The following is a 14,654-nucleotide window of genomic DNA, read 5'->3' on the forward strand; positions in this document are numbered from 1 at the left end:
AAAAAGTGTGTGAACCTTTTGGAATTTCATGTTTGTTTGTTTTTTGCATTAATTTGTCATAAAATGTGATCTTATCTTCATCTAAATCTGATTTTTATTGAACACACTTATTCAACATTTAAAATGATAATGGAAAAATAAGTGAACCCTTGGAATTAATAATTGGTTAGCAGCAATACTCACCTCATCCAGGCGCTTCCTGTAGCTGTGGATCAGACCAGCACATCCTTCAGGAGGAATTTTAGCCCGTTCTTCCTGGCAGATTTGCTTTAGCTTTGTTATATTCTTTGGACGTCTCATGTGTATGGCTCTCTACAAATCATTCCATAGCAGTTGGGCTCTGACTTGGCCACTCCAAAAATTGGTGGATTTTGTTTTTCTGAAGTCGTTCTGTTGTGGACTTGCTCCAGCGTTTTAAGTCCTAATCCGGTTGCATCAATACCTTTGACTTGGATGAAGAGATCACGTTTCACTTTTTCTTCCCACTGTGGGAGTTACTAAGGAACTTTTTTCCTTAAATAAATGAAATGAATGGGGATCTGAAAGAAAGCGTTACGACATGTCGTGAGTTTAGGCATTTAGTTATTGAGATCTTTGAAGAGGTGATTAGAAGCTGATATTCATTAATAGCAGAAATCTAGCATGTAGCCCAGTTATATATATATATATATATATATGGTGTAGCAGATATAGGAACAGTCATGCCACATAAATGGGAACTAAAGGAAGTTTAATGGTGCATATAATTAGCTTTTACGCTGCTTCAAATAAATCAAAGTAATGACCCTTGGTAATTACAGGTTTAATGAGATTTCTAGACGCCGTTATGGGAGGATGACATCATTCATGTCCACTGGAGAGAGTGAGCATGAGAGAGTGAGTTTGGGCATCTATCTATCTATCTATCTATCTATCTATCTATCTCTCTATCTATCTCTCTGTCTGTCTGTCTGTCTGTCTGTCTGTCTGTCCACACTATGATCATCTTCATCATCCTCATTATATTAAACCTATGTGACTTTCTCATAGGGATTTTTTTCATGGCTGACCTTCATCATCACAATGGAGTGAGTTCTTTTGATCTACACACATGTTCCTCAGTGTGTTTCCATATCAAATCAAGCTTTTACAACAAAAATAAGTCATAAATTCAGTGTCATTTGTGTAAATCCAATCCGGTTAGGAAACTTCTGAGGGATATTTATGTGTGTGTGTGTGTGTGTATGTGTGTGTGTGTAGTGAAACCATGGTGAAAGAGAGATGCGGGCTGGATGCTGTGCACTATCTGTCATTTCAGCGTCATCTCATTGTCCTCCTGCTCGTCATCTGCGTGCTGTCTGTTTCTGTCATCCTCCCAGTCAATCTGTCTGGAAACCTGCAAGGTGTGCATACATACATGCGCACATTTTAAAGATGAAGTGCTCATACAACATTCGACATCAAGCATCCTGTAGATTAATTTCTTACATGTGTTGAAAGTGTAGAGGATGTATGTGGTTAGGTGATCTACAGAGATCTTCACATTGCAGCTACTTTATTTCCTTTTCCTTTAGTGAGTTCAAGAGAAACAGGGGTTTATAAAATGAGATTCAGAAATAATGATCATTTAATTAGTAAGAAATGGGAAAAATAAGAGCCTTCTGTAAATATGATGATCCTTGTGTGTGTGTGTTTGTGTGTCTGTCCGTTACAGGGGATGACCCATATAACTTTGGTAGAACAACCATTGTAAATCTTAAGAATGGGTAAGTAGGCTTCTGCGTACTCCTGTTTGATGTTTCATTGCAGGGTGTTTGTGTGAGTGTGTGTGCATGGATTGCGATGGATGCCCCCATCCTCCCCGCCGCCCATGTCCATGTAAATGATCTATTGCTAAGCCCCGCCCCTTTAGTGAACAGCTGAGCAACAAGTCGGGGGAGGAGCTCTTCTTATATGAGGTCACAATAGGGCAAAATCTAAAAAAGGGGGAAAATAAAAGGACAAAAGGTGGAGATTTTTTCTTCATGTTTTTTTTTGTTTGTTTGACACACACTTTGAAGACCTATCTGAAGGTCTGTTTCACAACATGCTGCAGCTGGTTTCATTTCATCACCCAACATTTTACGTCGGGCTGAAGCAGAACAATTCCAGAAAACCAGGAACCAAAAATGATACGTACATTTTTGACCTTTGTATTTCGGTTGATCAATTCCTTCTAAAGACATTTTGCTCTAAGATTCTGGCGAATAAATGAAATAAGATACATAAAGTACTTTTTGAGACTGTTTAGGTATACTTTGTATTTAGTACAGTAAATACATTGCAGAAAAATACACTGCATCCAGAAAAGTATTCACACGCTTTACTTTTATCACATTTTTCTATGTTACAACCTTTTTTCAAAATGCATTAAAGTTATTATTTTCCTCAAAAGTCTGCCAACAATACCCCATAATGACAACGTAAAAGAAGTTTGTTTGAAATCTTTGCAAATTTATAAAAAAAAAAACAATAAAAGTCACATGTACAATACATAAGTATTTACAGCTTTTGCCACGACGTTCAAAATTGAGCTCAGGTGCATCCTCCTTCCACTGATCATCCTTGAGATGTTTCTACAAACCTCCTGGAGCGGGCCATCTGGACAATGTGAGCGCTCGGGGGAGAAGGGCTTTAGTCAGGGAGGTGACCAAGAACCCCATGGTCAGTCTGAAAGAGCTCCAGTGTTTGTCTATGGAGAGAGAAGAACCCTCCAGAAGAACAACCATAACCATCTCTGCAGCCCCAATCAGACCTGCATGGTAGAGTGACCACGCTTCAGTAAAAGAAACATGACAGGCACCTAGAATTTGCACTTGAAGGACTCTCAGACCATGAGAAGCTATTTCTTTTTTTTCGTTGAAGCACCTTTGGCACCAATAACAGCCTCAAGTCTTTTTGAGTATCATGCTACAAGATGATTTCTCTTCTAAACGTTCTCCTCTCTCCACCTCCCTGACTTCCCCCGATCGCTCATTTTGGCCGGGCGCTGTGAATACTTTACAGATGCACTGTATTTGTTTCAAATTCTACACTGCTTGCGGCTTTACACGAAACCCGAGAAGTAATTCCTGAATGTTAATTCATGCAAATTTTTGCACAGTATGTAAAAAATCACATGCTTTCCATCTTTGAAACTCCTCCCCTGTGTATGCTCAACTTTGATTAAAAAGTGTTTTAATTTGGTGCCACTTGACATCACTTCTTGGCACAATCTGTCCTTGTTTGCTTTGCGTTTTTCTTTTTTTTCTTTTTCACTTGCACATGCAAATAACTGCTGTAGAGCAAGGATGACTTTATAAAAAAAGTTTCTGCATTTAAAAATAGTATAAAAAGCAGTAAACACTAACTGATGAAAGAAAGTCAATAACTCGTTGATTAAACCTTGGTTTAAATATAAATATAGTCTCGGTACAAGTCGTGCAGTTTAATAATGACATGAGCTGCTTAGTTTTGCTGAACGTCCTGCAGAACCAGACACGGACCTTCTGAGAACATTGTCGCACCTGCTGCTTTTTTCATGCTGCAAAACCCAGAAGTTTTCTTTTCTTTTTTCTTTAACCTAATATGCTGAGATACTAATGTTTGGAAATCAGCCATGTTTTGTGTATTGACTTACATTTACAGTTATATGAAGCGTCAGACATGCCTTCTCATCAAATGTTATAATGAGACCTAGTCATATGACTGTAACACTTGTCCAAGGTCATGCTCTTGTGACCTTATGATCTGTTATAGGCTTATCTCTGATTGTGTAAAGGAGTTCTTCAAAAGAAAGTCTTGAATCTGCACCGATTTGACTTTACCTTAATAAAAATGTGTATTGTCACTTTTTCAGGGATAAACTGCTTTGGTTGCACACAGTGTTTGCAGTTCTGTACGTCATCCTCACGGTGGCACTCCTGAGACATCACACCTCTCAAATGAAAGGCCACAGAAGAGAGACAGTGAGTGTACACGTACACAGACACACACACACACACACACACACACACACACACACACACACACAAAGACATGGATTTGGTTAACATTTTATTACTGTGTTATGATCTCTCACTCAGGCCAGAACAACGCTGTTTGTTTGCTCCGTCCCTCCCTCCGCCAGCCAAGACAGTTTAAGAATTCATTTTACGTAAGTGCAAAAAAAATGTTTTAGCCCCTGCCAGGAAACAGTTCTTTCATCCTGTCGACGGAGATTTCTTTATTTTATTATATGAGGCTTATTATTATTATTATTATTATTATTATTATTATTTTCAAAATGCTTCAAAATGCATGACTTGTTAAAGTTTTCATTAATTTTATTCCATCATCATTATTATTATTATTATTATGATGATGATGATGATTATTATTATTATGTACCCAGCACAATATTGTACCAAATACATGTTTAACTATTTGTCTCCTGACAATTTGTCTGTATTTTTTAAAGTCAGGTGATCAACCAAAAAAATGGTTTCAAAAGTACCAATAATTATTTATTTAATTAATGAATTCAGTATAATAATTGAATAACTTCTTAATCTTTCTGCAGAGAGGCATACCCGACCTGCGAGGTGAAGGATGTTCGTTTATGCTACGACGTCGCGAAGCTGATCTATCTGACAGCTGAAAAGTAACGACAACTTCAAAATATCTTTATTTTATTTAATAAAATAAAAGATTAATACAAAATCAGGATCTAGTAGATCCAAATTCCCTGGGTTTTTTTCCACACAAGCACAGGGAGAGTACATGTTTTATCACATGCTCACCCCAGTGATTGTTTTCGTTCCCTTTTTAAAGATGACCCTTGCATGCACTTACTTAAACAAACAAAAAAAAAGGAGGAAATACCCCGGCCACAGTGGAGCAATGTTGTGCTTTTTGTTATAGACACAAATTATTAGCAGGATTAATCATCAGCTGGGTTTGTTTCATAGTAATTTAAGTGTGTTTCATTGTTGGACGATCTCGTATATGCAGGAAGCGAGCGGAGAAAAACTTGTTGTATTACAACAAGGTCCTGGAGTCCAGCGGGCAGCGGGAGGTCATCAACCCTCGGCCTTGTGGGCATCTCTGCATCTGCTGCACCTGCCCAGGATGTGAAAGGGTAACAAGGACTACACTTTTAGCGTATATTATAAACTCGTAACTAGACCGAATAGAAAAATGAAGTGCCGTTCAAGTCAAATCGGGACTTTTGATTGTGCAGAGTAACAACACAGTTATAAAAACTCCCCTCTTACTCCTACTTAAGACTTAAAACTTACTTTTCCATATTATCCCCTGCTACAATAAAGCACTTATCCCAGAGTTTCACTAGTGCTTGGATACCGTCATGGTAAAAAGTTTCCTGTGATCGGAGTGCCTGCTTCTTGTCTAAAATTCTGGCCTCCCAGGAACACCTGTAATGACCATTTAGGCCGGGATCGTCATTCACAGACATTCAGCCTCCTTTTAAACTTTGTAACTATTCAAGCATTTTATAGCGACTACAGTATGAGTCTTAATACTCTACTGTGTTTGAAGTCTTCTGTAAATCTCAACCGTTTGCACTGTACGCCTTCATTCATCAGACATTTCCTCACGAGTCCCGGTTTGAACCGAACGCTATCTTGTGATGTCAGTGTTTAAGGTTTAAACTGTTATGTCTCCTTAACATGGGTGTGTATTTGTGTGTGTGTGTGTGTGTGCATGTCCAGGTTGATGCTATAGAGTACTACACTGAACTGATCGCACAACTCGAGGAAGATCTGACAAAGCAAAAAGAAAGAAAGATGCAGCAGCCACTTGGAATGGCTTTCATCACACTCCAGACTGAATCCATGGCAGCTTAGTAAGTATTTACTCAACAGTGTGTATTGGTGCAGTGCGAATGAAGGTTGTGTTTGTGAAGGTTGATCTCAAGTGTAAAGTCTTCACAGTATACCATATATATTATATAGTCATAAATTTTGGTACGCATACTGTACTAGAGCAATGGGACAGTGAGAGTTTAGTGAAGTTATTATCAATCAGTTACACCTATATGACTTTCAGAGTCAAAGAGAGTCAAAATGATTGATCTTGATGAAACGGAGCACTGGCTTATTTGCCGTCAAGTCCCAGATGCATTATAGTATTTGGATGATCAAGCTAAGCCTTATGGCGAGTCCATATGCCATAACACCGTGTGTGTTCCATCGATGTACTAATGCATCGGAGTTGCAGCTGTTCCCGCAGATGTTGCCATTAATAGTGTGCTAATCCTTGTTAGCATCTTGTAAATTCTTGCGGTTCTTTCTTCTAATGAAATACAGTACAGTTTCTTGGACAGTCACCTCATTTTAACACACGTTGCTCTAAAACTGTTTTGTACAGATTACCATTTCAGAAGAGTCAAATTAATAGGCTGCATCAGGCAAAGAAAACAACTAAGGAGATTTGTTCCGTAGCGGAAAGGGGTTGAGGACACTTCAGCATGATATTAAAACCTGAGCATAAAAGCAGATCACTTAAATCTGCATTGGTGAAGTTGCATGGTAAAAAATCAACAGTAGAAAGTAGGAGCATTTTTATAGACAGACACAATGTGATGAGAACTCACAGGATTGGGACAAAACAGTTGTCTGTCCATAAGAAAACCACTTCTTAGTGAGACTGATCAGAGAAAAGAATGTAGTTTTCTAAGAAGCATTAAGATTGGACTTTGGAGCGATGGAAAAAGGTCATGTGGTCTGATTAAATGAGTCCGGATTCCAGAGTGATGTGCGCGTCACAGGGTAAGAAGGGAAGCGCATGAAGCGATGCACCCATAGTGTCCACTGTACAAGTCTCTGGAGACAGTCTTATGATCTAGTGTTGCTTTAGTTGCTCAGGTCTAGACTCAGCAACGGTATGGGGCAATAAAATGAAGTCAGCTGACGACCTAAATGTACTGAATGACCAAATGATTACATTTATGGGGTTTTTCCTCCCTGATGGCACAGAAATATGGCACGGTCAGATTGTAAGAAAAACAAGAAAGAGTGTGTGATTAGTATTATTTTTTTTTTTTTAGGGCAGTTTGTGTAGTCCTATTATGGCTTTATTTTAATAAATAAAGACTAGATGTCTTTATGACTTTATTTACTGTAAGTATATTGTGACTTTTCTCCTATCAGATGTAGAACACACTTTTTTTTCAATTGTAAACCCTGACAGGTAGACTTTCCTTAAGTTTTTTCAAGTTTTAAGTTTTAGTGTCATGTGCACAGTAAAGAAACATGTTCCCACCGTACAATGAAATTCTTCCTTTGCTTTTATATAAGCATAAAAATAGTAAAAAATAAATAAATAAATAAATAAATATGGGTATACAAAAGAATAGGTATATAAAAAAGGATATATATCAACATAGAATTAAGCCAGAATATGAACAACATGCAAAAGTATGAAATGAATGTCAAAATATAAACACTGACAGACGTAGTGTGCGAATTACGCAAGTCTTTGGTAAAGTCCGGTATTTAAAAAAGAGAGAAAGCCCGCAGCGTGTGTGCAAGGCTGCAATGGTTTGTGCGAATTGTGCAAATGATTGTGCAATGATTGGGCATGCTTATTATTGTTTAAAATGTTTGAGGAGATTTGTTGCCTTAGATACGTTAAGTTTTGAAACTGTTTTTTAACATGATTGCACTTTTAAGTACATGCACAAATTTAAGTAAAACAGACTAAGCCTGAGTAGTTATTACTTAACCTCCTCAAAGACGGACTCTACTGTTGTTGTTTCTCTTTATTCATAACTGGTAAATTAATTCCAACAATGTCTTCAATCAGGATGGAGTTTGGCGAAAGAACAATCCTCATCTGAGATTCCTCATCCTCTTCCAACTTCATTGTCTATATACAGTATATCCTTGTATAGACAACAAAGTTGGGAGAAAAAGTCACAAAGCCTCTTCATATGAGGGCATTCGGCACTCCAGAGGTTAAAGCCAGTGTTGTTTTCACGATTATTTATGTTACAGTTATTACATAACTTATTACAGAAATTGTTAGGAAGCGTGATGCAGGATGGATGATACAGGCTCCTTGGAGCAGATACGGTTAAGGAACTGATGCCTCGGTCAGACTGTAGGCCACACAAATTTCACAAATCTGATCTTTAGTCTAGACTAAACTGTGCAGACGGTTATATGAAACTGTTCGGATCGGGTTCGCCTCTGTCCAGGCAGCCCAAGTCTGATACCTTGTTAATCTACCTGCATCGCTTGCTGTGGTAACGACTCTAGAGATGCGGGTACACTGTAGCAGAAATGTTGTGTGCCGTGAAATGCTGCAACAATCCTCTGTCCAGGAACTATTATTCTCCATTCCCTTTTCCATTTCTTCCATCATCTTCTCATTTAGATTTCAATGGTGGATCCACATCCAGATCACATACTCATGTGGACTCGACCTTCAGTGTTGCGTTGCGAGCGTTATAATACTGTAAATGGTTTAAAATCCATTTGGAGTGGGTAGAACATCCAGATAGAGACTGTTTTTAGGCTTTGTTCAGACTGCAGGTAATTTTTAGTACCGACTGTTCACACTGTTATTCGAAAGTGAACAGAGCAGATCCGGCTCTGTTCAGATTGCCAACTCAAATCCGAAACATTGTCGACCTGTTTGCATTAGTCGCTGTGGCAACGAGGTCTTAGGAATGAAACTGAGCAAGAGAGACAAGATGGCGAGAACGTACTATGTGTTTTCTAACCACGCTGAGATCAAAAGCCTCTGTTTTTAAACAAATGACGACAGTTTGCATTTATAAGTGTATTAAAAAACTTATGAGCTGTGAGATCTCCAAGAAGGAATTTATGATTACAATATGTGTCCTCTCTCTCTCTCTCTCTCTCTCTCTCAGCATTCTAAAAGATTTCAACGCACTCCACTGTGGGACTCAGGAAATGACTAGAGCGAGAGGAATATGTTGCTGTTCTAGGGAGCCTCAGCCTTCATCCACTAGTGAAGAGCTGAAAGTTAGAAAATGGAGAGTGAGCTATGCAACCCATCCAAATAACATCTATTGGTATAATAATTCTTAACTATCTTTCTTCTACTTGAGTTTTGTTTTGTTTTTGTCTCTTTATCTGTTTTGTATTTATGTCTTGATGTCATTTCCTGTCTCAGGGAGAACCTGTCTATGAAGGGTTGGAAACGGTGGACCCGATATATGGTTCTGAACATTGGACTCTTTATCCTGCTCTTCTTCCTCACCACTCCTTCGATTATCATCTCTACCATTGACAAGTTCAATGTCACAAAGCCCATCCACTATCTAAATGTGTGTGACTGCACTGTAGTTGACATCCTCACTAACAGTAGTCTTACGCTATACAGTATGTTAGAAATATTCATCTTATACTGTTTACTTGCACGGTGACGTTGGTTAATGATATTTCCTGTCGTGTATCCAATCCACCAGAGTGCCATTATCAGTCAGTTCTTCCCAACTTTGCTCTTGTGGTCCTTCTCTTCACTGTTGCCCACCATCGTCTACTATTCTACACTGCTGGAGCCACACTGTACCAAGTAAGCACACACACACACTCTCTCATACACCCCACGCTCATGTTTAGACATACAGACATTAATATGAGATCTATGTGTGTAGGTCGGGTGAGAATATAAGTATGATGTACAAGCTCTACATCTTCCTGCTCTTCATGGTGCTCATCCTGCCATCACTCGGCCTCACCAGGTTAGTCCTCCATTTCAGTTCTGTTACATCTATTACACACAGCATTCTATTCTATTCTATTCTATTCTATTCTATTCTATTCTATTCTATTTCATGCTAGCATTTGATTCCATTCTTTCACTTTACATTAGCAGAACCAGACTATTTCATTACATTCATCCAACCATCTAGGAACCTGTGTAGTCCAACTAGGGACCATTAAGGCCTGTTGTAATGACCATTGTATTTATTTCCGTTCCAACATACCAACATTCCCACTCATTTACACACTCATTTACACACTACTGGAAATTTGGGAATGCCAGTTAGCCTAGTTTGCATGTCTTTGGACTGTGAAAGGAAACCTAAGGACCCGGAGGAAACCTACCAAGCATGGAGAGAACTCCATACACACAGACACATTACCCTATATTACAATAAGCAAAGCATTCTTTTTTTTGTCTTATTACATTACAACAACCTACTTGAACCTTTTCTATTCTAATTAATTCTATTGTATTACAGTTTTATTACAGTTATATTACAGTTCTTTATTTTAATAATTCTAATCTATGCTATTCCATTTGTTGCATTATAATACTATATTATATTATATTATATTATATTATATTATATTATATTATATTATATTATATTATATTATATTATATTATATTATATTATATTCAGTGGTGCACAATTAATCGCCTAAAAAATTTAAATCACAGTATTGACCTGTGCAATGATTTACTTGTGAATTCTTGCAAATTATATCAGGTAATATATTTGTATATTAAAACGTTTTCCAATAGTTTAAGTATTTGGGTTTTTTTTTATTTATATTTTGAGGAAATAAAAACATTTTCTTGAATTTGCTTAATGAGATAATTTGTGGAGTTATTTTGTGTTAGCCGAGTTAAATTTGATAAAATTACAAAATTTGGGCTCATGTGTTTGGACCATTCTCATTGTGTGCTATTAATGGTCAGCAGATGGTTCGTTAATATATTGAATAGTGATTGACGTGAAAGCCAGCTATATTGAGAGGAAATTCTGTCATTTCTTTGCTAAAATAGCCCTTCGCAAGGCGATCGGACGAAGAAAGTAAAAAAGTTAAAGAGCTTAGACCAGATCGACCTGATCTTCTAATTAAGCAGCAGTCAAGTGATCGCTTCTATTCTATTCTATTCTATTCTATTCTATTCTATTCTATTCTTTTCCACTCAGTTTAGTTTTGCACAATCACATAAAATCACATAAAATCGAAATCACAATACGGACCTGTGCAATGTGTGCTATCTTAAAATGCTGCAGTATGTTACAGGTAATATACACATAGTTGAAAATGTATGTAGAGTTTGTATTTTATCTTAATGAAATTATTCGTGCCATTATTTGCTGTTAGCCTGGTTAAATGTGTATCGGTTTAAATTTTTCAATTTTTAATTTTTTTTTATAATTAGTAATAATCAATTAAAAAATAGTAATAATCAATTAAAAAAAACAAAAAAAATTTAAGTCATGCATCGCTAATTCTATTCCATTATAGTGTGCATTTTGTCATTCTGTCTTATTGCATTAGGACAAACTATTAGACACTTTTGTTGTGTTCTGTTCTGTTCTCTTCGACGTTCTGTTCTGATTATGATTCGATACTTTGCTATTTTAAGCTGCCATTCTTATCAATGCTGTTGCGTTATATACTATTTTATGGTCCTATTCTGTTCTGATCTTTTTTGTTCTGTTCTGTTGTTTTTTCTTCTGTTCTTTTTTTGTCGCAATAAGCATTATATTGTAGTCTAGGTTAGTGTGGTCTATGACTTTCTGTTTTATAATATAATTTTTTGATGTATTCTGTGATATCATTTTATTATAATATATGCAACTGCATTGTAATAAACTACTTTAAGGTCTAATTTTGTTCTGTTGTAAAAATCAGCCTATTCTAATCTATTCTATTGTGTGTATATATTTATATATATATATATATATATATATATATATATATATAATGTATTTTATCATTTAGTCTATAATTATTACAGTTTTAATAAATTGCTTTACTGCATTGCTGCATATATTTACATGATTACATCGTGCCCTTCCATTCACAGTTTAGATGTGTTTTTCCGATGGCTCTTTGATTCCCAGACTGAGCAGAAGCTGAGATTTGAGTAAGTAAAGGTTGCTGTTTTCTTATATAAAATTATCAAACATTTTCAAATACCTATTTAAGTAAATTCTATAAAATACTATTAATTTATTGATGTGTGAAAGTATTTATCTTTAGGTATGCATGATGTGGGTAGACTACTAAAATACTGTCTGACACATAATAATTAATGGGGACTCTCATTGCCCCAGGTGTGTGTTTTTGCCGGATCAGGGCGCATTCTTTGTGAATTACGTGATCGCCGCTGCGCTGATCGGTTCTGGGATGGAGCTGCTCAGATTGCCGAGTTTATTGCTCTACACCGTGCGCCTTGCTCTTGCACGTTCAGCTGCCGAGAGGAAACATGTCAAACAGGTAAATGTGTGATTTATGATGTCATATAACTGAGCAACCTTGTAATTCAATTAAAAAAAAGCTAGTTTTTATATAATTAAATAATTAATTATAAATAATAGTTTTTAAATAATTAAAACCTTTAATCTTTGTAGCTTATAAATATTAATAATATGAATAATAATTCAAATAAAAAAAGCTGTTTATAGATCCTTCTCTGTTGTGATATTTAGTGCTGGTCATTATGTATTAGTGCATCATGTAAGAGTGTTTAACGTATTATAAACTTTAGTTTCGGTGACAAACATTATTTTTGTTTGTTCTGCGAAGAACCAGGCATACGAGTTTGAGTACGGGGCAAGGTACGGATGGACACTGTGTGTCTTCACAGTCATTATGGCCTACAGCATCACCTGTCCTGTTATAGCACCATTCGGTAAGAGCAATCCACACTTTACACGTACTATTAAAAGCATAATTGACAGAATAACATAAATCTGCATGGCGAGGCAAAGGGGGTAGCTTGTTTGGGTCAATACCATAGAAATATGGCACAATTTGCTGAAAAAGTTATTTCTGGCTATGATAGGAAGGAATCAGAACCCATAGTGCATTGCAGCTTGTTGTGTATGAGGCTGTGTAGTAGCAGAGTGCCCAAGCTGACCCATGCTGACTCCTGACCCCTTCTCTGTGAACATGAATGAAGCAATGGAAGAAGGTAGCCTGGTGGAAGATAGGGTGCACGTGCCTCTATTACTGTACCTGGGCAATAGATGGCACCTGGATGCACTATATGAAGGAGGTAAAACAGTGTGATGCTCTGGGCAACATTTTATTGAAAAACCCTTGGTCCTGGCGTTCATGTGGAAGCTACTTTGACACGTAAAAACCCACCAAAATTTATTGCAGACCAAGTATTCCGTGATGGCAATGGCCTCTTTCAGCACCCTGCCACACTCATCATTTATCCAAATCATTTATTCATGGCCTGATGAAAAAAGTTCAGGTGTTGACTTGGCATCCGAATTCCCCAGATGGAAATTGGATTGAGCATGTGGGATGTGATGGAAAAACATGTCTGATCCATCCTCACAACTTATAGTACTTAAAGGATTTACTGCTAACACTTTGGTGCCAGATACCGCAGCACACTTTTAGAGGTATTGTGGAGTCCATGCCTTAATGGACACAAGAGGGACCTACACACTACTAGGCAGGTGATTTTATTGTAATGGCTGATCGGTGTATATTCTGGAACTAATATACTGCTTTCTGGGAACGACTGTTGAAGCATTATGAGATGAATAACAAGGTTGATTGAGATCATTTCGATCATTATACTCTCCTATTTGTCTTTTTTTTTTGTCATTTGTTTGATCTGTCGTTTCATGGACAAAAACTGCAAAGAATTTGCATGTGCATGGCTTTAATGGTGTGTGGGAAATATAATCATCCATAATGACAAAGAGATGTAATCATAATAATCATACAGGGACAATCAAGGGCAGCTGTAGGAGTGCCAGATGTGAAATTGTTATAAGTTCACTTTTAGGCTGCGCTATTAGAAGTCAGTCGGTCCATGCATGTTATGGTTCGAAACATCTTGTTGTCAGGTCTTATTAACTTACAGTGCATGCACAAGTTCTCTAAAGGTGGATAAAATTAGGATTAACCTTAGTTTTAGAGATGAATCTAAAGGAGTGCGTTTCTCATACAGTAGTAATACTCATACGCCACACTAGTCTAATTCCATACACATGTTATTTCCATTACCTGGCTAATCGGGTGGGAGAGTTAAATAGTAGACAGTAAATAATAGTATGTTATTTTAAACCTTTACTAAGGCAGTTCGGCGTCCACTTGCTTCCAGTGGGAAATGACAGCGGGGATGAGCGTCAAATTTCTTTTGTTTTTAAAGTTACAGTTGTGCGGATTCCTCTACAGATCCTGTGTTACAGAAACCCTGAATAAATAAGTGCGCTGGTGTTTTAAGGAGGAATGTGTACTGTATGACATACGATAGGTACTATGTTCACGGACCATCATTTGTGGCCAGACAGTCATGATGGGTCAGCATTACATGGCTGCCACTTGTAATTTAAGTTAAAATCGGGTCAGTTTTTTTTCTTCTTTTTTTTTTTCCTGCCACGTAGTAAAAATCCTACCTGCCCAGAGTAACACAGTCGCACACTGCCCACAGTAACACTGTTCTCACTGTATAAAAGATCCTGGATGGCAAATTCATGTTAAATAAACTCTTACTGTAAAGGCTTAGCCTCTGTAAAGTGTTCATACTGTATCTGTGTTACCGCACAGTGTAATCTTCAAATCAACCCACAGAAATACTCAAGCAAGTTTACAGAAACTTTAGTTTGCTTGTAGTTTTAACATACAGTATAATAATTGAACAAAAAAAAAAATAAGGGTCTGGTTATAATACAGTCTGGGTCCGGTTTT

The 14,654-nt window shown here is 37.1% G+C and overlaps 1 protein-coding gene across 1 annotated transcript in view; it reads left to right on the plus strand.

Moving 5' to 3' along the window:
• Window positions 1–14,654, plus strand: part of tmem63a (transmembrane protein 63A) — a 37,444-nt gene that overhangs the window by 8,780 nt on the left and 14,010 nt on the right. The window contains exons 4-19 of the mRNA XM_053508352.1: window positions 801–876; window positions 1,030–1,067; window positions 1,240–1,382; window positions 1,694–1,745; window positions 3,857–3,965; window positions 4,083–4,153; window positions 4,559–4,639; window positions 4,990–5,116; window positions 5,709–5,842; window positions 8,876–9,040; window positions 9,142–9,295; window positions 9,437–9,543; window positions 9,626–9,712; window positions 11,806–11,865; window positions 12,056–12,218; window positions 12,528–12,633. Of these exons, the coding sequence (XP_053364327.1) occupies window positions 801–876; window positions 1,030–1,067; window positions 1,240–1,382; window positions 1,694–1,745; window positions 3,857–3,965; window positions 4,083–4,153; window positions 4,559–4,639; window positions 4,990–5,116; window positions 5,709–5,842; window positions 8,876–9,040; window positions 9,142–9,295; window positions 9,437–9,543; window positions 9,626–9,712; window positions 11,806–11,865; window positions 12,056–12,218; window positions 12,528–12,633 (1,673 nt within the window). The remainder of the gene's footprint in view (window positions 1–800; window positions 877–1,029; window positions 1,068–1,239; window positions 1,383–1,693; window positions 1,746–3,856; window positions 3,966–4,082; window positions 4,154–4,558; window positions 4,640–4,989; window positions 5,117–5,708; window positions 5,843–8,875; window positions 9,041–9,141; window positions 9,296–9,436; window positions 9,544–9,625; window positions 9,713–11,805; window positions 11,866–12,055; window positions 12,219–12,527; window positions 12,634–14,654) is intronic.

The sequence above is a fragment of the Clarias gariepinus genome, chromosome 12 (assembly GCF_024256425.1).
Source record: "Clarias gariepinus isolate MV-2021 ecotype Netherlands chromosome 12, CGAR_prim_01v2, whole genome shotgun sequence".
Taxonomy (NCBI): domain Eukaryota; kingdom Metazoa; phylum Chordata; class Actinopteri; order Siluriformes; family Clariidae; genus Clarias; species Clarias gariepinus.